The 26,248-nt window shown below is 39.0% G+C and overlaps 1 protein-coding gene across 1 annotated transcript; it reads right to left on the bottom strand.

Annotated features, from left to right (window-relative positions):
* Positions 1-865: 865 nt before the first annotated feature.
* Positions 866-25,488, bottom strand: LOC106894138 (kinesin-like protein KIF20A). Its single transcript, XM_014952651.1, has 17 exons — positions 25,414-25,488; positions 24,137-24,211; positions 21,355-21,474; positions 20,310-20,448; positions 20,027-20,211; positions 16,045-16,141; positions 15,373-15,570; positions 15,177-15,288; positions 13,470-13,541; positions 11,847-11,993; positions 11,063-11,228; positions 9,551-9,721; positions 8,751-8,890; positions 7,297-7,462; positions 5,917-6,186; positions 1,797-1,916; positions 866-1,141 (listed from the first exon to the last, which is right to left on the bottom strand). The coding sequence occupies exons 1-17, from the start codon at positions 25,486-25,488 to the stop codon at positions 866-868; spliced, it is 2,529 nt and encodes an 842-aa protein (XP_014808137.1).
* Between the last annotated feature and the right edge of the window lie 760 nt (positions 25,489-26,248).

Here is a 26,248-nt window from a genome sequence, read left to right on the forward strand (position 1 = left end):
TCCTTTCACACTTAAAACGATTCCAAGAAAGCTATTTCAAATTTCATCATGCTCCAAGTCTTCCTTCCTTGAGTTACTAGAGTCAACTTGAGATCATTATATGTCAATCACTATGATCATCATCTGGCCTCTAAGTTTATGATCTTTCCTTATCTTGATTTCCCTGGTTCTCTCACCTTTATAAAATGAACAGCCAGAGTTTAATTTATCAATGGAAAATTTTATTATAAATAGATTTGTCAAATTTTAATGCATAGTTTTAGTGGAAATTCAAATGATATCAAGACAAGTTCCTTTACAAAGCCAAGTTAGCTGAAAAATAGCAAGGAGCCAGATAAGAACTCATTTGGTTGCCTCTTGTATGAGGCCTTATGTTTAGCAATTTGCTCAGTTTGGTCCCAAGATAGCACTTGCCAGATCAAAGCCAGAATATTAACTGAAGAACCAAGCTATTTTGACCTCCTGAGCTTAATCTTACAAACCATCCGGTTTCTAGGAATCAACAATGAAAATTAAATACTTAGTTTAAGAAGGTAACAAGAGCAGCAAGTGAGGAGCATCTAATTTTGCATGAATCACATATTTATCAGTATAGAAGACCATGATAGCAGTTACTCAAAAATTAAAAACATTTTTATATTTATATCAAATCACATCCCTATACCAACAGTAAAAACACATATTTAGGTCTATACTTACATAGTTCTAAATTCAACCCTGATTCAATTTAAAAAGTTCTGTATCAAACATCTTTCTGTTAGTTAACACAACAGTCAAGATGGCATCTAGACTTAAAAAAAGCTACCAACCGTTTGAGGTGATTGATTAATGGAAGTCATAAAGAAGTCCAATAATTGCACAATTATTAGTCTTTTGTTTTATGAGCCCACAGTACTTGCTTTCTGGAAGAGGATGAAGTGTCTTCATGCTTCCCCCAGCCTTTACCAAGAGGGGTACTAGCAGTAGCTGCTACTGTGGATTTCAGGTTAGCCAACAAACCTCTCTTAGGTTTTTGTTGTTTTGGCTCTTCTATAGAAAAATGCTTTTTCCTTTCGTTAAGTTCTTTTTGCAGGGAAGACACTGTTTCTTCAAGCTCAAGAACACGTTTAGCCCAGTTCTGAAGACTATTCATTTCTTGTTCCTATGAGGATAAGGAATATGAACGTTCCAAAGCCTTTTTCAAGTAGTTAATTTTCTGTTTCAGGTTATTTTACTATACCAGGAAACCCCCCTGTTATGTCTATGCAGTGCCCATTTCTTCTGAATTACTGCCACGTAATTTAGAGAACAGCAAACTACGGGGCCATCAGATCTAGTTATAGACCAAGTCTGACTGAAGAAGCTGATGCTAAAACACTTTGCCATACTTCACAAATAATTGCTGATGTTCTAGGAACCAAATGAAAAAAGGCTTTCCTGTCTTAAGCTGCAATTACTGAAAGCAAAACTGGTCAAGTCTAAACTGTTATAGTTGGAAGTCTGCTATCCAGGACTGAATAGATACTTTGAGTGGGCAGAATATAGTCTTAAAGATGCTCTCTAATCCCTCTGGTCAACAAAAAGTCACTTTCCTGTGTCTTAGCACCAATTAAGAAAAAGTTCAAGATGGATAACTTTCAGTCTCAGAACTATACTAAAAAAACATGCAGAAGGTAATTTAATATTCAAAAACATCACTAAGCAAAAAAATTAGAAATAAATTAGACTGGTGGTTTTAGGTGTACAAAGACACAGAAACATCCAGTACAACTATAGATAAAAGCTATATTAAAGTTGCTTTTAAATTGTTGACAAACCTTGAGCACAATCGTATGCTTCAGTTGACTGTTCTCTTCTGCCATTTTTCTGTAGCCTTCATTAGCTTCTAACAGGGTCTCATTTAATTTCTGTATTTTAAGCTTCAGAGATTTTATAAGCTGAAAATAAAACCCATAGACACTGGAGCTCAAGACAGCATATTTTACATGAATTTTGTTTATGACTAGAACTCACACAGACACTATAAGCATTTCTGATTAATATTGAACAGTGCAAACTCCCAAGATCAAAGCAATGAAGACAAAGCCCACGTCTCTCAATCTCTCGTGTCCCAACCCATCATTTCTGGTGATAAAATACAGTTGGAGTCAGTAATATCATTAATTTACTCCTACAAGGTTGGAGGGAAAATATCTAGATTGCCAAAACAACCCTTCCCACCTATTTATTGGCTGAATGGGAAGGGAAAAAACAAAAAAGTAGTGAATTACTCATCACACACGCACAGATATGTGAGACAAAGCAGCAAAGGGGCACAGATAAAACCAACTGCTTTAAACTGCTCTCACTTCAGTTAGTGCCAGGCAGCAGTCCCCTCATTCTAACACTTTTTAGCCACACAAACCAATCAATGCTGTATCCCCATATCAAGCATAAAAGCCAAACTTTCTTTCTAGCATCAAAATTAACATAGGAAATGGAAAATTATGTAGAGCTCTCAAGAGCAGGGGCAGAAAACAAATGCCAGAGGCCATAACACGAGACATTAAACTTGGTAAGGAAAAAGTTATTTTTGGAGTACACTTTCTCAATAGAAAGGGATTTAAGTTCACTTTCCATTTACATGGTTTATTAGAACCAGCTGGAAGTATTTCTCCAACCCCTACTCCTATTTGTTATTAGTGAAAGGAGCAAGCCTTGTCTTTTCCCTCCTCCCCATCCTCTTTAAACATGAGGAACTAACTGTAGCCTTACAAAAAGTTCATTCAAGGTACAGACTAAAAATGCATATCTAAAAATAATTAATATTTCTTTTCCATAACACAGCCTGATGTTTATAATTTCCACCTCTATATGCTATTCAGAACACTGGAATCTTGTTTGAAGAACAGAGACATAACCCTTAAGTTTAAGGGGATAGTGGGGTTCAGTACTTAACAGAAAGGAGTGGTTTAAGGCACTATTTTGGCTCTAGATGGAAACTGTTACCAGATTCTGTAGCTGTTCCCCTGTGCAGGAGCAGGCAGCGTTTGAGGAAGGAAAGCAGGGAGGCCATGGCAGCAATGTTTACAACAAATTCCAATACAAGGCTATAGACTTCCCTACTTCCAACTCACATCATGTTCACCCTGGGACTTGTTAGAGCAGTAGGTGCCTTTACAAACTAGAGTAAAGCCAGAACACAGCTCATCTCTGGCAAACGTCATCTGCATTTGGGCAAGGGCTTTTTGGCAAACTTGATGCCAATTTGCAGGAATCTTCATGCTTTTGTCCACAGTGCAGATCTTTAAGCATTGAATTATGCCAGAGTTTAGGACCCTTATCACTAGATTTGTTAAATATTAAGCAAGAGCTACCTCTTCTTTCTCTTTGCATTGTTTCTGCAATCCTTCGTTGGCTCTCTTCATTGTCTTGTTCATAATATCTAAAGGCAAAAGAAAAGTTTGCTTGGTATTATACACATTACCAAAAGTAAAATGAACTTTGAATATCCACATTAGATTCCTACCTAGTTCCATGTTATTTTCAGTAGTCAGTTTATCTGAATTCAGACTTCCCAGAGCCAACAGCTTCCCTGACTGTTCATCAAGTTGCCTTTCCAATTGCAGGATTTTACTCTCTCTATCCTGAAAAAAAAAAGGGCACATGGTAGAATTTGTTTAAATTTCTGCTTAACCTAGTGCACTATTGTACACACACATACAAGCTGTTTTAAAATCATTTCAGTGTAAGTTGTGATGGTTACGGTTGAGAAGTCACAGTAAGGAGTAACACTCAGATCATGAGATCTTCTAGGAAGAAGTTCCTTTAGAGAGGAGTCAACTCTTCCAGTCTGAAGATTCCCAAACTGTATTAAAAGTAAACTTAGGGCAGAAAGGAAACTTAAGTGCATCTTCTAAACACTGTTGCCAGTCTTCTTCAATCATACTACACACATATAAGCAGTTTTAAAATAATTTCAGTTGAAGTTGTGATGGTTACGGTTGAGAAGTCACAGTAAGGAGTAACACTCAGATCATGAGATCTTCCAGGAAGAAGTTCCTTTACAGAGGAGTCAACTCGTCCAGTCTGAAGATTCCCAAACTGTATTAAAAGTAAACTTAAGTTTCCTTTCTGCCCTAAGTGCATCTTCTAAACACTGTTGCCAGTTAGCTTGCTAAATAAAACTCTTTTCCTCCACCCCAACATGGAGGATAGCTGGGGCTAAAGTGAACATAAAACCAGAGTCTAAAGTGGGGAAAAGAGACAAGTGTGAAGAAGCTGGAAAAACAGCCTGTTACACAATACAGTGTTGCCTGTCAGCACCTGAACAGAGCGCTGTACAAGCAAAAATGTTGGTATATCACAATTTACAACAGAAACCCCACTTCCTTCATGTCTTAGAAGTGGAGACTGACAGAGTTGCACGTGGCTAACATAGCTCAGTTGCAAAAGGAATAGCAACTTAATGCCAACTCTGAGCAGTTCTAGGTATAGTCATCTCCTGTACAAAGTTTGATTTCTCATCACAGTTTCTTATCCCACAATCCTCCCTCTAGACCTTCAGAGCACAGATCCATTATAATTAAAATAGCTACCCTGTATGAATTCCCCACCAGCCCTTTCAGACTAAATTTTTACTCCACACTCTACAATCCCAAGCATCCCCACAAAGCCAGACAGCTGTCTTCACCATTCCTCTAGGTGTTCCAATCATTGTACTACAGAGGTAAAGATAACTTGGATTTAATTAAAATGTGCCCTCAAAGATCAGATAGCTCTGGTATACACTACAGGTAGCAGTAGACAGAATACATCTCTGTCCTGGTTTCCAGTGCTAACCATAAGAAGAGCTAGGCTGAATTCCCAGTTATGTTGACTGTTCAGTGTTACATTTAGATTTCCTGGATGATTCTGTCAAGGAAAAGGAAAATTTACAGTTAAAAGACTAGCACCGATTTATTTTTAACAGCAGTCAAGTCATACCTCAACTTTCTGTTGTTCAGCTAGAAATTCTTCTACAGGAACATAATGGTCTTCAATTTGTTCCATTGCACACATATACGCGTGTTTCTTGATGGCCTCTTTATACATTTCAAATTTGCTCTCCAGTTTTTCTTCATAACTGTCTTTCATATCTTCCAAGCGGTTGCTGAGAACATGTTAGTGTTATTTAATATATCAGCATTCCAGCTATTACAATTTGACTACATGTGTTCAACTGGCAATATCCAAGTTATTCATCTAATCATAAATTTTGAAGTTAAGAGACCAAGAATTACTTTTCTCCCTTTTCTTCTTTTTATTCTCAATGATTCTACAGACTTGCACTAAGACATAACTTCTATAGCCTTACAAAAAGTTCATTCAAGGTACACACTAAAAATGCATATCTAAAAATAATTAATATTTCTTTTCCATAACACAGCCTGATGTTTATAATTTCCACCTCTATATGCTATTCAGAACACTGGAATCTTGTTTGAAGAACAGAGACATAACCCTTAAGTTTAAGGGGATAGTGGGGTTCAGTACTTAACAGAAAGGAGTGGTTTAAGGCACTATTTTGGCTCTAGATGGAAACTGTTACCAGATTCTGTAGCTGTTCCCCTGTGCAGGAGCAGGCAGCGTTTGAGGAAGGAAAGCAGGGAGGCCATGGCAGCAATGTTTACAACAAATTCCAATACAAGGCTATAGACTTCCCTACTTCCAACTCACATCATGTTCACCCTGGGACTTGTTAGAGCAGTAGGTGCCTTTACAAACTAGAGTAAAGCCAGAACACAGCTCATCTCTGGCAAACGTCATCTGCATTTGGGCAAGGGCTTTTTGGCAAACTTGATGCCAATTTGCAGGAATCTTCATGCTTTTGTCCACAGTGCAGATCTTTAAGCATTGAATTATGCCAGAGTTTAGGACCCTTATCACTAGATTTGTTAAATATTAAGCAAGAGCTACCTCTTCTTTCTCTTTGCATTGTTTCTGCAATCCTTCGTTGGCTCTCTTCATTGTCTTGTTCATAATATCTAAAGGCAAAAGAAAAGTTTGCTTGGTATTATACACATTACCAAAAGTAAAATGAACTTTGAATATCCACATTAGATTCCTACCTAGTTCCATGTTATTTTCAGTAGTCAGTTTATCTGACTTCAGACTTCCCAGAGCCAACAGCTTCCCTGACTGTTCATCAAGTTGCCTTTCCAATTGCAGGATTTTACTCTCTCTATCCTGAAAAAAAAAAGGGCACATGGTAGAATTTGTTTAAATTTCTGCTTAACCTAGTGCACTATTGTACATTCTTCAATCATACTACACACATATAAGCAGTTTTAAAATAATTTCAGTTGAAGTTGTGATGGTTACGGTTGAGAAGTCACAGTAAGGAGTAACACTCAGATCATGAGATCTTCCAGGAAGAAGTTCCTTTACAGAGGAGTCAACTCGTCCAGTCTGAAGATTCCCAAACTGTATTAAAAGTAAACTTAAGTTTCCTTTCTGCCCTAAGTGCATCTTCTAAACACTGTTGCCAGTTAGCTTGCTAAATAAAACTCTTTTCCTCCACCCCAACATGGAGGATAGCTGGGGCTAAAGTGAACATAAAACCAGAGTCTAAAGTGGGGAAAAGAGACAAGTGTGAAGAAGCTGGAAAAACAGCCTGTTACACAATACAGTGTTGCCTGTCAGCACCTGAACAGAGCGCTGTACAAGCAAAAATGTTGGTATATCACAATTTACAACAGAAACCCCACTTCCTTCATGTCTTAGAAGTGGAGACTGACAGAGTTGCACGTGGCTAACATAGCTCAGTTGCAAAAGGAATAGCAACTTAATGCCAACTCTGAGCAGTTCTAGGTATAGTCATCTCCTGTACAAAGTTTGATTTCTCATCACAGTTTCTTATCCCACAATCCTCCTTCAGAGCACAGATCCATTATAATTAAAATAGCTACCCTGTATGAATTCCCCACCAGCCCTTTCAGACTAAATTTTTACTCCACACTCTACAATCCCAAGCATCCCCACAAAGCCAGACAGCTGTCTTCACCATTCCTCTAGGTGTTCCAATCATTGTACTACAGAGGTAAAGATAACTTGGATTTAATTGAACTGTGCCCTCAAAGATCAGATAGTTCAGGTATACACTACAGGTAGCAGTAGACAGAATACATCTCTGTCCTTATGGTTAGCACTGGAAAGCAGAAGAGCTAGGCTGAATTCCCACTTATGTTGACTGTTCAGTGTTACATTTAGATTTCCTGGATGATTCTGTCAAGGAAAAGGAAAATTTACAGTTAAAAGACTAGCACCGATTTATTTTTAACAGCAGTCAAGTCATACCTCAACTTTCTGTTGTTCAGCTAGAAATTCTTCTACAGGAACATAATGGTCTTCAATTTGTTCCATTGCACACATATACGCGTGTTTCTTGATGGCCTCTTTATACATTTCAAATTTGCTCTCCAGTTTTTCTTCATAACTGTCTTTCATATCTTCCAAGCGGTTGCTGAGAACATGTTAGTGTTATTTAATATATTAGCATTCCAGCTATTACAATTTGACTACGTGTGTTCAACTGGCAATATCCAAGTTATTCATCTAATCATAAATTGTGAAGTTAAGGACCAAAAATTACTTTTCTCCTTTTTATTCTCAATGATCCTACAGACTTGCACTAAGACATAACTTCTATTTGGTGTATACCAAGACAAGTGCTATAGAAGAACACACATTTAAGATCTGTCACACAAAGGCTTTCTTAAAAAATCCACCAATACATATATTACTACATCAAATTAGACCTGATATTTGAAATTTATTTCCAAGAGGTATCTTTCATATTGTTGTTTTGGGGTTGTCTGTGGGGCTTTTCCCCTCCCGTTAAAGATATATGCCAAATTTACCTTATTATTTCAATACATTATTCTTAACACAATTTAAAAAAATGTCCCAGCACTGACATAGAACATCACCTCAAAAGATAAAAAGCATCACTGCTACTCCATGTGTTTGGTCAAAGGTACCCAAATAATTTTAAAATCAGTACAAGTGTTAAACTACAGTCTTTTCAGCTGGCAACTTAACTTGGAGTTAGTCCCTGTCAGCAATTCAAACAGCAGGAAACTGATTTCAAGAAGAGAAGAATTAAGAAGCAGCGAATTCAGCTTCAGCTTGAAAAAAATCTCCAAGTTAGTAACATCAGTGCATGGGCAGACACAGTAATTTATAGATAATAAACTGGCAAAGGTTCGTAAGTCATCCAGAAGGAGAGCTCAAAGAGATACAATTCAAACTACCTTAAGCACATGCATATTAGCATGAGGAAGAGCAAGTTTTGGAACAATCACAAGCCTCAGTGGGGTACCTGTAACAGTCTTCCACATCTGCTAAATATTAATAGTCAGGACAATCTCCAGTAATTACAAATTAAGTAAGAAGAGCAAGTTTTGGAACAATCATAAGCCTCAGTGGGGTACCTGTAACCATCTTCTATATCTGCTAAATATTAATAAAGAGTCGGGACAATCTCCAGTAATTACAAATTAAGTAAAGTTCAACAGAAAGAAGCATTACTTTTGCATTGTGCATGGGAAGAAGCTGATCTTTACAAGTTGATTTTAATATTTCTTCTTCCCTTTTCATCAGAAACTTTGCAACTGTCCAGCCCTAACTTCTCTAAGTAACTGGAGCACGTATGCCTTGTGTATAACATATCTACACATATGCATGTATATATACGATGCACTTATATATGTGGAATCCTTTGTCTTGAAATGGACAGCAATTTGACTTGCCTCCAGGCTTCCTCTGTTTCCAACAGCTGCTGGAACATTGCTTCTGCCATCTCTTTACGTATCTTAACCTCCAGAAGGAGCTTACTTTGCCTTTCTGCAAGTAGCTTCTCCTTTAGGTTCTCTGCAGTTTTCAAGAGATCCTAAATTTAACATATTTCAGTTCAGAAAACAAGCTAGAAACACACATTGATATGCACATCAAATGAAATATTCATACAGCCAGCCATCCACAGAGGGCCTTTCTACAAGCCTGTATTTTCACAGAGGCCCCACCAAGGGTTAAACATTTTCAAATGTGAATTTCTACTGCCAAGACAGCCTTTCTCCATCTTGATGGTTTCTGCTATCAAAAACTGTACTAATTTCTTGGCATTTAAATATTAATTTGTACAACTGTTCAGCATAAAGCCTACTTGATGTTTACAGTTTATTCCTATTAGACTGTATAGCTTTGTTTTTAAAGTGCTGCATCTTAACTTGTTCCTGCTGTTCTCAAAAGCACACAAACAACTAAATAATGTTGTTTTAAACAGACATACTGCTTTCTTACTTGTTGAGCAATCGGATGAATTCCAAATTTAGCACTTGACCTAACTAGAAAGCCACAGGCAGCCTTCCACAGCTGCACTTGTTCCCTCGGAACTAGACCACTTTAAGTTTAGGTCTGTCTGGCACCCAGCAGAAGCGCCCAGTTCTCATTTGATACAGCTTCCAGCACATCTTTTATGGTAAAATATTCTAATGTTAGACCTAAGAGAGATGGCTTTCTTGGGTACAATTTTGAGTAGATGTGTATCTACCTCATGACTCAGAATGGTGATGTCCACTTCCTCTTCTGTGTAGGTTTCAGTACTGTCAGGAAAGTCATCTACAGACGTGCTAGCATCAAAGTGCACAACAGGTTTGCCGTCGCCTTCAGCCAGCTTGGGTGGAAAATAACCAAAACTTTTGGGTAGGATTGTCTGGATGACCTGGAAAATCCAGAGTTGAACACACCGATTCATCAATGCTGTCAATATTGCAGGCTTCAGAATACTAGGAAGAAGTGGCATGAATGCATTGTTGTATTTGCAGTATAATTAATCATTACGAGAATATTAACAAAATTTTACACGTCTTTGTCTGCAAAGTTGTCTATCACTACAAATATAAGAGTTCAGTACTCTAGCAAAGTGAAAACGAGAAAGATTACCTACTAACAAACTTAATATGCTTGTCTAGAAAGGTGTTTTCTCTCCCCCTAAAATACAAGATTTTGGTGTAGTTTCCTGGAAAGTTACTGAAAAGCAGCAAATCCCCAAAACATTTGTTCCTTCCTGAAATACTGTAAACAGGATTGAGCAATTCATGCTTGTTATGTAAAGATTTTACACGTGTAGGTCATAGGAAAATACATCAGAGAAGCTTGACTCCTCAGAGCACGCTCTTATCTTACAATGAAAGTTGCAGCCAAACAGAATTAGAAAAAAAAAAATCTCTGAGATCATATTAGATATATCATTACAGACTTTGAACGTGTCAGAACTAATCCATGGTTCCAGACTAGAAATGGACTTCATTTCTGCCATGAAACACAGTACAGCCCATCACCCCACTCCCTGCAGGCAGCAGTTTGCAGGGAACTTAAGACCCCAAGTCCCAAATTTAAGTGGAGGCTGATGAGCAGAGCTAGCAGGAAACAGGAAAGCACATAGATTTAGCAGAGAGGGTTTTGCTTTCAAAGGCAAGCCTTAATTTACAAAAAAAAAAAAAAAAAACCCACCTCTTCCCTTTCTGTTGGTAAGAATCATTTTCACTTGGCCAAATAGGAGCAATGCAGGCACAAGGTCTCGCATTCAGACTACAAAGTAAAAGGCTACTTCTTTGTCTGTCACCGCCAGCTGTCCAAGAAGTTTTAAACAACTGTCATTTTGTACAACAGATGCTTAACTGCCCACAGGTTAAACAATTCATCAAAAGCTTGAATCGAAATCTTGTATTTGCTCAGATACTCAGATATATTGTATAACCAGTCATATCTGGAAGTGCCCTGACTACTTTTTTTTTTTTCTTTTTTCTTTTTCCACACCCGGAACATCTGTGGTATGAAACTGAACAAGCCACAGACAGCTGCAGATATTTTAACTTCTTACCACAGAGAGATTTGAGGATGAGCAAGACTACTGGAAGCCTTTTAGAGGAATCCACATAGAGAAGAATTAATATGATGCCTCAAAAGTCCTAACCATGCTCAAGTCCATACAACCTGATCATTTCACAAACTAATAGTAACAAAGAATGGCAGAGAGCAGAGAAAGTAGATACGCTCTTACCTGTTTGGCTATAGCTGAAAATTTCATTACATGTATTGTTTCATCATATGTGGAAGCATGCTGGTTAATGTTTACAATCATACAAGCTTTGCCTTTTCCACAAAAAAAAGGCTGAAAGAGACGAGTCAATTTGCTCTCTCTGAATGGAATATAGCTTGGCTTCATCCTCATGGAGAAAAGAATAATAAAGTTATGAAATAAGATATTGTAAAATTTTCTGATACTGTAACTTTGCTTAATTATGTTTCTCTCCTTCAGGAAACACGCAGTAGGATGCTCATATTTAAGCCTAAGATATTTCACATCAAAGAGCAAGGTCTTTCCTGGATCTCAAACGCTCCAACAAATCAAAGTATTTAAAAGTAAAAGTATCACAGTTTGTGAATCCCAGTTCCCTAGTGTTACAAAGCAGACACTGGAACAAGCCAAATAACAGGACGTCTATCAGCTGTCTGATGAATCTACCCGTATAATCCGGATGTGGAAGGCAAGAGGACAACACAGGAGCTCTGTACGCAAAGTGTACACACTCATACAAACCCACACCAAAAAAAAGCTTGCTAGTTTACTGCAAATTGCCCTCTTTATTCTCCACAAACAACAGTTTTGGAGAAAGAATGTCCACTTCAGGTATTTCAGTGACATCTGTAATAAAGAAGGCTTACAGGATTTTGTAGATTTCTATTTTCCTCTGAACATGCAAACCCCCTTTATGCAGAAACATAAAGGGATACTTAGATTTTCAACCCAAAACTCAGCACATTGTTTACAACTTGTCACTTACTTTGGATTTTGATTTTGCTTCAATGCTGCAATGCATTTTCCAAGGATATGAAGAGAATTATTAATATTTCCTGCTTCTTTTAGTCTGTCTCCAAAGGCTTGTGTTTTATTACACCTCTCTGATCCAGCCAAGTCACAGAAAGACAACCTGCATGAAAGAATTACCCAGAATTACACATATAAGCTTGTTTCTAAACAGTATGAAAACAGAACTGCATGTCTTTTTATTTCTTTATGTGTCTAAAGTTTAAATGAGTGACTCATTTCAGCCTACCTAGATCACAGAATAAGTTGTATTTTAAATATCAATGTTTTGTCCAGAAGGTGCTATGCAAGGTATTTAAGATACCAGCACTAACCTGTCTATCTTCCCATTGCATAGAAAGATACTCAAACATTTATTTACATAAAATAACACCTTTGTAAGATCATAGCCTTTCACACAGCTGAAATAAGTACATATTAATACTATACATATTAATAAGGCACATATTTCAACAGTATGAAAGGCTATGATCTTATGATCTTTATTCTTTTCAGTAAAAGACTAGGAGCTTTTTTTCTTCCTTAAGCAACATATGAACTGTCATTCATCTAACAGCTGCTGCAAGCTTTGCCAGGGGAATACACCAAGACAGGGAACAGTAAAGAATACAGATGCAGTAATTTCCTCAAGTTATCTTTCCTTAGAGTATTTATCACCATAACATCTGATATTAAAAGGTGTTATCTCAGTGAGATATATTTATTACTATCTCTGCTTAGCAGAGACAAGAGACAAATGAGTAGGAACTAAGACTGAACTAAATCACTGTTAAGTGGTTAATTTTTCCATATCGAGCTAAATGGACAATTAATCAGGAAAAAAAATACAGCTACCTAAATGGCTTGAAGTCAAAAGATCAGGCCATTTCCTCCAAATCACAAAAGAGAGAGGTGTGAGGACTCAGCACTGCTCTCACTGGGTGCAGCTACATTAGCATTTTAGATCAGGAGACAGTTTTTAAGCAAATCACCTGATGATCCCCCTCTTACTATAGATTGTACTATAGAGCAGTCCCAGAGCATGTCACCTGCATTCTTTTTTGATGTTACACTAGAATTTGTGTTCCAGGAGCACATCAAACATGGCACCACAAACATTCAACTCACAAACCCTAGTCTGGTCCCCAAGTAGAAAGATACACTGGCAGAGCTTGCACCTTGGGTCTTCAGCACTAACTGCCACACTCCCACTGTAGAGACTGGCTTCTCTCAGCCAGCCATTTGAATTCTGCTTACAGAATACACAGTGTAGAATTACCTAGAGCTACTCTGTCCCCACCTCCTCTTTATGTAAGACAATATACATATATTTCCCTCAGTTTACATACTATTGGCAGAATTTTAACATTTTTTTGGCTTCAGCCAAACCTTAACAGAATAAAAGAGACAAGGAAACACTTTGATGCCTGTCCCTGGGAGGTTTCCAGTCAGTTTTATGCAGCCAGTGAAATTCTGATTTCCTCCTCAGCTCTCAGAGGATTTGTTTATTAAAAGAAAGCTCACCAGTTTAGCATGCTTATACCTTATCAACTTTTCTAAAACATTTACATTCTGGTAATGAACTGAAGCATTCACTTACTCTGAAACTCCAAGAACACAGGGCTGATGCTCATCAGTTAGCCTTAGCAGCCTGATTGAAAATATACTGTGACTGGAATGGAAAGAAGTCCTTTTTAATAACCACAGTTTTGAAAATGAAGCAGTCACTGAAGCAAAGTAAAATTTGTATGCTACAGAAAGTGCAGTGCTGAAGAAAGAGCAAGAATTCATTCACTAATTTACATTAGTTACCTTCACAATGCATTTATTCAGCAGCAAAAAGCAGCAATAGAAGTTGCGTTTTGTGACTTTCCATTTCTTTCAGTACAGGAGAGGGGAAAGTATCCCATGAAGCCTACAAGCTGCCTTGGAGAATGAACAAGTCAGTTCACTGAAGTCTACTGATCAGAAGATGATTACTCAGGTACTCACAGTATACAAACTTTAGGCAGTATCTGAACTCAGTAAATCTGAGGAGTTAACTTAGAAATAAATAGGTGATGGGGGAGGAGAATAAGTTAAGGTAATAAGTCCTGTAATGTGGCCTTCAATATACACAGTTATTTGTTCAAATTACTGTCTTCTAGAAAGGATGAATTTATACACTTGAAAAATCTAGTTACTGTGTTTTAGGCATCAAGCTACAAAGGCAGTGGACATACACTGACTGAAACCAGACAGAAAATCCCAGATCCAGGAGTGCCCTGTCCCCAGTTTAACAAATAAATGAGGAAGCACAGAAGACAAGCTTATGCAGTACAAGCTAAGAATGAAGTTTCTAAAAAGAAAAACAAAAAAACACAATCTAGAAACAAGCTAAATGGAAGCAAACATTCTCTGGAGCAAAAAGATGACATTCTAGGCACAAAACTCCACCAGAAAAACACAATTATTTCCTGCAGTACTTTAGGCTTGAATGAAATTCAGGTGGAAAAATAGTGTGAAATTTAATGGCAGGTGTATTTAGCTAACACAGACAAGACTAACTCTTGCTTTTTAGAGAAAAAGCAGGCTTAGTAACACTATGATTATAGTAGCTAAATATACAACATGGCCCTTCCACACTTAAAGGACAAATTAATAAGAGGGCATTAAAATCAAGTAAGAAGGTATTTTCAACAGAACATATACCACCTTCTCATTATTTCCTCCCACGCCATCAAACCAGATTCTCCCTGATCTGTCTCCCAGAGCCAGGGGCTTAATTCTTAAAATACCAAGTAAGCTCAGCTTAAGAGCTGGGGGTTTAATTCTTAAAATACCAAGTAAGCTCAGCTAGAACACAGCAATGTAGAAGCATCTAGATAATCTAGCAGCACTGAAAGGTACTGCAATACTTGCTCCTTCCTACATCCCCTACTGACAGACTCCAGGTTTCCAAGAACTATACAGCTAGTGATAAAGAATTATCCAGGTTTTCCTTCAACATCCCACAGCCATTCCCACTCAGCACCATAAGCTTTTGTCAAGTGCCCTGTTGGCACTCAAAAATTAACATAATTCTATCTTTTTGGTTGTCCAAAGCAAATAGCAACCCAAGTCCAGCTACTATTAAAGTCATAGGGCATCTCCTATCATTCTTCCAGAAAGAATTTTATAATAAAACCAGAATAATCAAGGAAAGTCTTAAGCTATTATTAAAAGAGTGGCTCATTTCAAACATATCCTAAAGTTTTCTCCCCCTTTCCCCTCCTTCCTCCCCTTAAAAGGCAAGAGACAGTGTATGCTTATAATTAGAGGAACAAACCTCCTACTTGATTGTTCATTCATTCTAGTACAAGCAAAGCTTCGGTTCTTGTTTCCTATTTTCAGTATTTTGCAGGCTTCTTCAGTGCTCTGAATGTTAATCCACTTTAAGTCTGTGAAAAGAGACCTTTTACATACACTTCTGACCACCAAGGAAACTCTGTGAAACTGCCAAGGTCATAAAACAGTGTTATTACCTTTAATATAGGAATTTCCTCCTTGATCCTCACAAATTCTTAACACTCTGCGCTTCTGAGGTTTTGATGTGGACAATACATTTAATAGGTCATACACATACTCATTATAAATTTCACAAAAAGAAATCCACACAGATGCTTGTGTTCTTTGGTGTAGATTAGTCCTGTACGCGTCAAACGGAACAAAGTTGCTCTCTGCTAACCCAAAACAGAGAGAGTTCAATGATCAAAAAAACCTCATCAATAAATTTTAATTGCAGTACACAGAACCTTCTAAAAAGAGAACACTTGTAGATCTGTGTTGCACAATGAGATACACAGCACCCTATAACTTTGAGTTTACCCAAGAACATCCAAACTTCTCAGCAGTCACTTCTAACCAGAATATGCCCAAGTTCTAAGCTATTGCCCTCTCCACCAAAAGCTTCCAACAGCTTTTACATTAGCTTTGCAGAACTAAGCCTTCCCCTTCCCCCAAAAGGAACAGTGCTATCAAAGTATTTTTACATTATTACTCTTCTCCTGAGTTGAGCAATTAAAATTTGGTTTAAAACTACATATATTCACTTTGTAGCATAGTACAGAGATTTTTTTTTTAATCCAATAATTACCCACTTATATTTCTAAAATTTGTCTTTTTTCCCCCCACAAAATTTTTCCACTTTATTTTACCTAGTGGATCACAAGGAACACTTTTTGAAGTACAGTTGGAAGAAGCCGACTCCACATCACACGTATTTGTAACGGTATTTGAGATGCTTTCTGTCTCCTTGAGAAAATAAGAGACCGTTACATCCACATGAAGAGACTATGAGAATAGCGGAAGAAAAAATGACAGTAATCCCAGTATTTATGATTTAAATATTACAGTAGTATTAAGTGTTAAGCCACCCTTACTCTTGCTGCAAATGAAGTATTTTTAACAATACCGAACTAAAAATCAGTAAATGCTTTCCCTCACAAGAATTACTGCTCTCTGCTACTCCCACCAACCTGTTTTAGAGGCCAATGGCTGCTAACATGGTAGACTGACTTTACAGTTCTGGGAGAACCAAGATCCTCTGTCAGACCACAACAGCCCAAGATGGCTTTATGAACTAGTGGACAAACCTGAACAGTATTTCAGTCAATCAACAGAACTGGAGAAGTAAGTTTGTTTCAGGGGCAGGGCAACAAAGACACTAAAGCAGCAGAGATTCGCTTTTGCAAATCACCAGGTCTGTAAGAGTTTGGGTCAAATTTACTTTAAGACCTCAGACATAGTGAAATGATAGCTTCATAAAGGACTTAAAGATCTGATAAACCAACAGTCTATGTCAATTTAATTCAGATTGAATTAAAAGGCCATTAAAAATCCTGTATAGATAACAGCACAGTTTCTTTAAGTATACACATTTGCTGAATTTCTTTACGTCAACAAAATTATTTATAAACCTGCCAAGACTCGTCAAAGCACAGGCTTCAAATTACCGCTAGGAAAACTGGTGTAATCAAGTAGCAACACCCACTATTTAGAGATTCCAACAGCTCCACATACTACCTCCCTCTCTGTATTTTATTCATTAGGACATTCACTCTGATTTCCCAAAGCCCCAATCCTGACAGAGGGTCATCCTAGAGTAGAAGAGGGGACCAGATTCAAAGAAGTAAACCTTAATTCTATTATAACACAGGGTTAAATTTGTTATGGATTGTCTACTGATGCTTATGTTACTCACTTGATAGATCCAAAACAGATTCTTTTTTTACAAGCAGAAAAGTATGAAGCCACACTTCCCAATCTTCCATTTTAAAGATAAATAACATATGATTTTATTGCCATTTATTTTATAAATTACTATTTTGCAAAGACTGCACTGTCTATACATTTATGTTGCTTGAGTAGTTACAAGTATAACCACAAGCATGGATTCTGTTCCTTCAGTTTGTAACATACAAAGCAGAAGTCTAAAGCTGGGCAAAGGACTGACACACGTGGCACATCTATGCACGTCAAAAACGTAAAATAATGTAAAAAAACAAGTACAACAACACTTGTACACGTGGTAAGCTTCTGTAAAGGTATTTTAACAAAATGGAGTTAACTAGCTATGTTGGTATGCTGTTCTTCAAATCATAAGACCAAATACAAAAAAGAACATGAAGATGAGTGCCTGAAGACAAGTGGGAACAGGAACTGACATCGTTTGCCAGCGACAGCAGCTGACATTTAATAGCAAATACAAGGACAGGTGGGAAAAGGAATGCAAGTAAAGCAGCTTTTAATCCAGTAAAACCCAGTATTTAATCCAGTGAATAGAACAAGTACAGGGAAGGAAAGAGAGGGTGTGAACCATGCCAAGCAAGAGTTTTTGCAGCAGTGCTGTATAGAGAACATAAACAGTAGAACATTAAATGTAAGGGTATTGCAGTAACTCAGAGCAGTTTAAACTGAGAGAATGAAAGGAACAGCAGGCTCTTTCTGCATGGCATGTAAACTGAGCCTGGGAAAAGGGCCTACAGAAATGCATGTAAACCAAAACCAAGCCCACCAAACCGTATCTGCTCTCGGATTACAAGCTTGAGTGGACACCCGAACAGTGATGCTATTGAGAAGCTATCGCGGAGCACAGCTCCCGTCCCGGCGACAGCCGAGCTATCACTGGGGGAGCAGTGTCACACAGAACCGAGGTCTTGTCATGGCAGTATTTTCTAGATGGGTTTTTGCCTTTCCTTCCTGATGGTGGAGTCTTGCTCGCTTTTCACTCTAGTGCAGCAGCATCTAGATACCCTACTGCAATATTCAGTAACTAAACTATTAATAAAGTCAGACTGATTTAACAGAAAGGAATATTTGTAAAGTATAGAATTATCTTTAAACTAAGATATTTACCTCCTCTTCTAGACTTTGAGCTCCTGCTTGTTCCTTCTTGAAAGCTTGTAAGTTCCATAAAGTTTTTAGGAAAATATTTATTTATCCTCCTGACCACCTCAACTTGTCTTCAGTGCCCTCACTCCCCACACATACACACACACAGTGCAAGTAAACTTTTTAAGACATTCTCACAAAAAATGCACAATCTTTAGCACCTTTTAGATTTTTTCATCTGAGGTCTTCCCTCAAAAGTTAACCAGACTCAGACTATATGAAGTCCTATTTCACTGAATTTTAGAGTTGGAAGGGACCATAGAGATCATCTAGTCCAACTCCCCTGCTGAAGCAGGATTGCCTAGAGCTTGTCAGAGCATGTTACTCAGGACTGCATCCAGGCGGGTCTTGAAAATCTCCAAGGAAGGGGACTCCACACCCTCCCTGGGCAGCCTGTTCCAGGGCTCTGGCACCCTCACCACGAAGAAGTTTCTCCTCATATTTGAGTGGAACCTCTTATGTTCCAACTTGTGCCCGTTGCCCCTTGTCCTCTCACTGGGAACCACTGAAAAGAGTCTGGCTCCATCCTCCTTCAACCCTCCCTTGAGATACTTGTAGGCATTGATAAGGTCTCCCCTCAGCCTTCTCTTCTCCAGACTAAAGAGTCCCAGCTCTCTCAGTCTCTCCTCATAAGGGAGATGCTCCAATCCTTGAATCATCCAACCCTTGAATTCATCTATTTGCAGAGTTTAAATTTGGCAACAGAATTTAGAGTGGAGCTTTACATATGGATATAATTCATAGGAGGATATTCTTTCAGAGCTAACCAGAGTACTTTAATACCAATGTTGTTAAAGGCCATAGAAAAGAGAAAACTCAAGCAATCACTACTTCTATACTTCCCAGAATTTGTTCAGTGTTGTGTTGTATGATAACCCCAAAATGCAGTAGGCTCACAGTTCAGTTTAAAAGTGTTCTCAGCATAAGGAAAAAAAAAAAAAAAAGACATGTTGTGGCAACTTGCATCTGGGCTTAGAAGTATTAAACAGTCACACACACAAGGGTGCCCATTTTCTGGCAACACCCATTTCTTACAATGGAAACAGAAAGGATTAGATAATGAGAACAGAAGGCTGCCACAGTAAAGACTCCTCTATTCTACCTGTAATCTTCAGAGACCAGAGTAAAAGACACACACAATCCTCTAAAGCAGGCTGTAATCTTTTTAGGAAACTCATTTTGTGGCATCTCATTTCACTTGCTGTAGCAGAAAAGTTTCTTCATGAACAGGTTCATACACAAATCACAGTTTACCAACTGTATAATCTGCCTTAAGACTGTCTTGCACCAAAAGGGACTCTTCTGCCTCCTTCACTGCCCCTGCTAAGATGCTGCCATCATCTTTCCTGAGCTACTACTGGACTTTGAGCAACCACCCAGAGATCCAGCCTGGGAACCTGACCCAAAAGAAGATTCAATTAACAAGCAGCAGGTTTTAGGTCAGCTCTCAGAGACCTTTCAAGAGCTAGTGTCACCACAGTGTCAGACTGCTCCTCTATGGAAAATACAGGCTTTGCAATGGTTTTTGGATTGAACTGTGTGCTGCTTGCTGAAGCCAGTTCTTCCAGTTTACCCTGAGCTCCAAAACCAGCCTTATTATTCCAAGGTTCACCAAGTAAACGTACTGTAGATTTAGATCAATCTAAAGAATCAATGGTGAAACGGAGATTACATTAAAGATAGTCTGTTAGACAAGAAGTTTTTAAGAAGCTTCATTCAGTAACAAGGAAGTACTCGGTCACTGACCTCCTTCAGTGATGCAAGAATAGCAGTTTTTATGGCTTCTTCTTGCTTCACTTGTGCATCTTCTAGTTTCTTAATATCATTGCTTAAATATGGTTTGAAGTTCATCTTCAGGTAATGTCTTCCCCTTATGTGGTTAAAAATCACATCAAGTGAGCGAGGTAAAATGCCAAAATCTTTTGAAGTCCCTTAAAAATAACAAAGCATAAGATGCAGACATTCATAAAAACTTCTCATTGGGTTTTGACTTGGTTGTTATATATGATTTTTGGCAAACATTTTATACCTTGGATAGTGAATGTCTTGCCTGCATTTGTAACCCCATAAGTAAACACCAGTCCATTCACTCCATTAACATACGCTCTTACTATCTCTTTCATTGAGCCTTCAAAAAACTCACTCTGAGTAGTTTCTGGTCCAAAGACCTTGGAGAAAGAGGAGGAAAAAAAAAGGGAAAAAAAGTAGTGATAAGCAGCACAAAAAAGTTTAATGTATCAAAATATTAAGCACTGATTAATATTAAGCACTAGTTTTTCAGAGCAAACTGAGTAGGAGATACCAGCTTAGTTTTCTGTCTTGCTTGAACCCCTTCCGATTCAACATTTTCCGTTGGGTTCTCATGGGATGCCTACTTAATTCTGAGAGGCACTCAGGCTTGCACTTATTTTTGAATATTTTCCTATTTCTAAAATAAACTACACAAAATGCTACTGAGCACATACTATTTAGTGAATACTTTCAAGGGCTCTGCTGGTGACTCCCTCTTCAGTCTGTTACCAGTCACCCAGGACAGATGAGAAGATCAACATTACAAGGGTTTAAAGAACTCAATGCCTGGAGCTGCTTATGTGTTGATACTGTAAGAATGGCACTTCTTGCAGAAGGTAACAGAGTTAAGAAATTTACTTCCAGTACAGAAGGTTTAAGCAGTTGGGCTGCTATTCTTTCAAAATTAAGTCCCTAAACACATGCTTACATCAGGCCCTTTAAACAAGTGATTTCCTGTAACACTTCCCAGAGGAGGGCGTCAGCAGGAACAGCAGAACAACTGTAAGTATGTGCCTGTGAGAAGCTTCTGTGGCACCTCATCAAAGAAAACAGAGCTACCAAGGAAGCTTCCTTGTCTTGTCTAATAGGGACGTCCATTGCAATACAGCTTTCTTGACAGCCTAACAGTAAATAATAAACAGTCTTTTTTAAAGCATGTACCACCACAGGTACCAGGTACTTCAAAGAAGAAAAAAAAATTCACATTGCATGATATAGTAGAAAATTCAATTTTATCATTGCAGTGAGAAAACAACAAACTATAACTAAAAAAGTTTGCCTACCTGAGTAAAAGTGAACCTGTGCACGGAATGACCAATCCCTTTTTCACTGTTTTTCATTGTAGAAGACTCTTTGGGTGCATTAAGAATTACTGTCTGGGCATCTTCAATAGTTACGCAACTCTTAAAAAAAACAAGACAAGGTAAACCAAAACACCACACAGAAAATATTTGTGAAGAAAGGTATCTGAAAAAACCAAACAGACCAAAAAAACCCACCCAAACCTACAAAAGCCCTAGTGTTTTCATCTCTTTACCAGAGTTACAGAGTTTCAAACTTGACACATAACCACTCTTGAGGCAGGTAACAACAGAGATACCCACTTCACATGAAAGCCAGAGTGCAGACAAAGCCAAGTCAATCATACGGAGTTTTCTAAGAAGTATCAAAGTTTTTTAGGATTCCTTCCAGCAACTTTTTTTCTTTTTTAAATGTTCTAAACCCTCGTATTTTGTGATTGTGGCCTGCACAACCCCTAACTATGACAACAAAGCTATATAGAAATCTATTGTTTTCTCACTTCAATCATTTTCAGTGTGAAACAAGCTATGACCAGCGTAAATAAGTAAAATAAGTTTGAAGCATTATCCTTTGATAGATGGTGTTATCAATAATGAAGAAAACTGAATTAGTTTCAAGTAGTGCTTCTCAGTTAAGTAAACATGAGATGCAATGACTTAGCACTCACTCAGTAGATAAATGTTGAATGCAGTAGCCCAGGAAAACTTATTTTACACCAGACAGGCTACCAAAAATACAAACTGAACTACCAGCATAGCTTAACTGTGTCTTGAAGCATCAGCCTCAAAGATTGACTGTAACTAAATCTGACATTTATGTTCAGAGACTGGCCAGAGCTGGTAAAGCTAATAATCCATATGTAGCATGTACATAGGAAGTACTACTCTCCCTAGCATCTCAGCTAACAAGTCTGTTTATCAACTGAAACTCCAAGAAGTTGGGTACTGCATTCAGACCAATCACTGCTCACTGTGCCAGGCTCTAAACCCCATACACTCTTTAACACTCCTCCCGCATTGCCAGGAAGAGAAATGCAGGTCAGATGTACCAAATCCTAGAGCTACAGGAGAATCCAACATCTGCAGCCTCAGATGCTCCTGAGTAGAGGCCTTGAAGTCAGATCTGTAGAGCTGGAATCCAGCTAGTAACACAACACTCTTTTTGTCTCCCCCCCCAGCTAACCCCACAGGTAAGCTGGCAGGAGTTGGACCATTTCTGGCTCTATACACATAGTTTATATTCAAAGAGCTTCCTGTTCTCCCATGGGTGACTAGAGAATCACTGGCAGTTGTACGAGAAGTACTGAATTTCATCCAAAGCTCTTGAGCTTTATTGCAGAAATCATTATAAGCAACCACAGATGAGTTAACCTATTGACTATCTCTGTTTAAACGTCAGTCTACAGCTGTAAGAAACAGAGCTTGGGTTCTATTTTTTTCTTTTCTTGTTGCATATTTGAAACAAAGATGCTTTCCTGACAATTATGTATCTCAGGGAGGAAAAAAGGACATAAAAAATTAAGTTGATCTCTCATTGATTATACAGATGGTAAGGGGTTTTTTGGTTGGTTGTTGGGTTTGTTTTTTTCATTTGTTACCAAGCATCTTTCTCCCAGATTCAGGTGATAGTTAAGAGAGTAGAAAACACTGAAGAAGTTGAAGATCTCTCAAGCATTCATAGTTGTTGGAGAAGCTGAGGAAAAAAGGCTTCATACCAGGCAAAACAGGTTATACAGCTAATGCATTGGAAAATCAACTATTTTGTCATTAAGACAAGAGTTTTTAAAAAAAGTGTAGCACAAGCTTCAACACTTTTTTTTTCCTCCCTCCCTGTTTTTAAGAACAAGTAGTTTCACTAATGGTCGGGTAGTCAGGTATTTCCCATTTCAAAGAGGAATAACAAAACTCATGAACCAATTTGATTTTGTAAATCAATTTACCCTTACAGCCAGCTCAGATTGCTAAATAATACCAAACTAGAAGCACTGTGGCAGTGCATACTACTCAACAAAAACTGTCTAAAGAAAGATAGACATAAGTTGAGGGGGGGAAAAGTAATCCAAATGAAAAAACCCACAAAATTTTCAACTCCAGAAGATTAAAAGCAAGGCTACATTTCAAAAAAAGCAAATCGCAAGAAGCAAATCTGAACTAATATTAAATTCTTCTTCAAACAGGTCAGGAACAAGAGGTCTGTCAGAAAGCCTTTGAGACCCTGCAGACATGAGGACTTTGAGATACACTGCAGAGACCTTGTCCTCCAAGGACAGCTAAATGAATTCTTTGCATCAGTATTTGCGATGGATGGCATCAGGAGCAAGGAGGAGTATTTCTGTGCTTTTGCATGTTTGCATAAAACATTCTGAATCTGACAGTATAAGCTGTAGAGGTTAGAGAGAAGTTTGACAGGATGAGCAGCAAGTTACCCAGACGAGGCAGCAGACTATTCAGGCATCCCAAAGAAACTCAAGGGTCAGATTGCAACTCCTGGAGTTGCATAATCTCTTCCACGAAACTCCTTTGTTTCTTGAGCACTATAGAGTCAAGGCTGACACCAACCTTTAAATAACATACCCCATGGAATTTTGCAGAGCTATGCAAATCAGTAACAATTGTGATTTAAAAAAAAAATTTAAAATCACCGTTATCCAGATGATTCTAATTTGAAAGCAATTCATGGCTTTTATAAAATAAAGTCCCAACTCACAAAACTAGGTGCTCTTTGGGGGACAAGAAAAACTTATTTCTTAATTCTACAACTAACCTGAGATTCATGGTTTTCAAGCTCTGTTACAGAAAAGGGCCTCACTCTCAAGAAGACTTTCAAAGGTTGATATGCCTGTTCATTAAAAAAAAAATAATGCCGTTACAATGGCCACTTTTTAAACAGAACACCCCCAAATCATAGCAGGATACATCTCTGATGCAATATTTCATATTTTATCTTACTGCCTCACCTTCTCCTTCCTTGTAAAGTTCAGACCCTAAGGTTTCATCTGCTTCTCTGCCTCCTAATGTCCTTAAGTAACCCCTTTTTTGTCCACGCTCTCTCTCCACACACACTTCGTGTTCTTTTATGATAAAGCTAAGGCTCTGATTTTAAAAGACCACGCTATTGGAGGCGTAAACTGCACTGCTTCCACCTTCTGGTCTCCCTCTGTATTGAATTCAAGTTGTATTTTCTAACAGCTGCTCTGCAGTACTGCACTTCCATTTTGTATGGAGCAGGTTCAGTTAATAGATTGACACATCCTTAGCCTCAAGAGACCGTTTCATTATCACCATCCAGGCACTAGCCCCACATCTTCCTCACAGTAACAACCACGAGACAGTTCTCCATTGCTAAGGCAGGCTTTTTCCAGCCCATAACATTACATGTCTCCCCATCCAGGTGAGGCAATAATAGCAGGAAAATTTTTAGAGGGATGCCAGCATTCCTTCCTTTCTCACAGAGCTTCAAAGTCTCTACTTTGGCAACTTGCTCATTCAGCACGTGGGTTTTCCAGAGGTCTCCACAGCCCCCCCACTCCCCAGCACCCCACTAACCATAGAGAATTACATCACCTGAGGGAAGTCAATAAGGAAACCTACCATCCTAAAAAAGCAGAGATGTCCATACTATCTCCAAAAGTGTACCGCAGCACAACATCATAGATTTTTATCTCCAAGCACATAAGCTTTCCACAAGGATCTACATCCTTTTTTAGCTCACTTAAAAGAACGGTACAGTCACATTGCATTCAAAGTGCAATTACTGAGGTCCTTTACTTCCTTCTCAAAAGCTTTACACAACGCATCATGGAGCATTGACCATCTGCATTTGCTACTGGCTACGGTTTATTTGTAAACAATGAGAAGTAGAAGAACCAAAACATCTTGGGGGCAAGGGAATAAAGCAGTTGTTACCAAAGGAATAGTTGCCAGAATTAAAGCTTTAAAAAAAAAAAAAAAATCAGGAAAAGTTATTACAAAACCAATTCACACCTCCTGTTCCTCTGTATCAGGCAATACTGTTGACTCCATAGGTGAGGGTTTATCCGCTACATTCAGAAAAGAAACTGATTCCAACACATCAGATACTTCTGCAGAAGCACAGCTTTTCCACTCACTGTCCATCGTTCTGTGCAAAGGAACTTACAAGTAGAAGGAGGGAAAAAAATAAATAAATCCATCATTTTCTCACAAAACAGGCAAGAATCGGGAACAAAGCAGCGAATGGGGCTGCTTGCATACAGACAAGCAGTTCTGAAGGAAAGAAGGCCTTTGAAAGAAGTTTGGGAGTACGAAGGAGCCTCGAATGAACCACTGACAGTTGGGTTAAGTTAAGAAACAGGCAAGTGCAAGCACACGAAGTGCCTCTGTCGGACTAATTACCCTCCTCCACCTGCAACCGCTGGGCCACCGCCTCTAACCCCCCCCCCTCAGCAAGGGCTCCACACCAGGGACTTATCCACCAGGCCCAGGCCCTCACTCCCCGCCTCCAGACCCCTAGCCCGGCCTGCCCTGCCTCGACGAACTGCCAGCTCAGGCAAGGCTCCGTTCCCTCACGGGAAAGGAGGGACGGCGCAGGGTTGGGGGGGGACGGGACCGGGGGGACGGGACCGGGGGGACGGGACCGGGGGGACGGGACCGGGCGGCCGCCACCGCCGCCTCAGCGCAACGGCCGCCACCAACCGCCGCTACCTTGCCGCGCGCGCGGGGAGCCCGCCAAACACACACCGCCGCCGGCATTTGGGCGAGGGAAGGCGGGCGCTGATTGGCCGAAGGGGAGGGAGAGAGGGAGCGGGAGGGGGGGGGAGATGGCGGCGTCTCCCTCCAGGGCCGGTAGGGGGCGCTCCCGCACAGCGCAAAGCAGCGGCGCCGCCGGCGGGACGCG

This window comes from Calidris pugnax, unplaced genomic scaffold, assembly GCF_001431845.1.
Source record: "Calidris pugnax isolate Ruff unplaced genomic scaffold, ASM143184v1 scaffold182, whole genome shotgun sequence".
Lineage (NCBI taxonomy): Eukaryota > Metazoa > Chordata > Aves > Charadriiformes > Scolopacidae > Calidris > Calidris pugnax.

Excerpts from the sequence above, each read along its gene's own strand:
- LOC106894138 (XM_014952651.1), bottom strand. The coding sequence starts at position 25,488 with ATGGACAGTGAGTGGAAAAGCTGTGCTTCTGCAGAAGTATCTGATGTG. Across the intron at positions 13,542-15,176 it reads AATGAACAATCAAGTAGGAG|TCACAGTATATTTTCAATCA; the intron begins GTTTGTTCCTCT and ends TTTCCATTCCAG. Across the intron at positions 8,891-9,550 it reads TCACCATTCTGAGTCATGAG|GATCTCTTGAAAACTGCAGA; the intron begins GTAGATACACAT and ends TGTTAAATTTAG.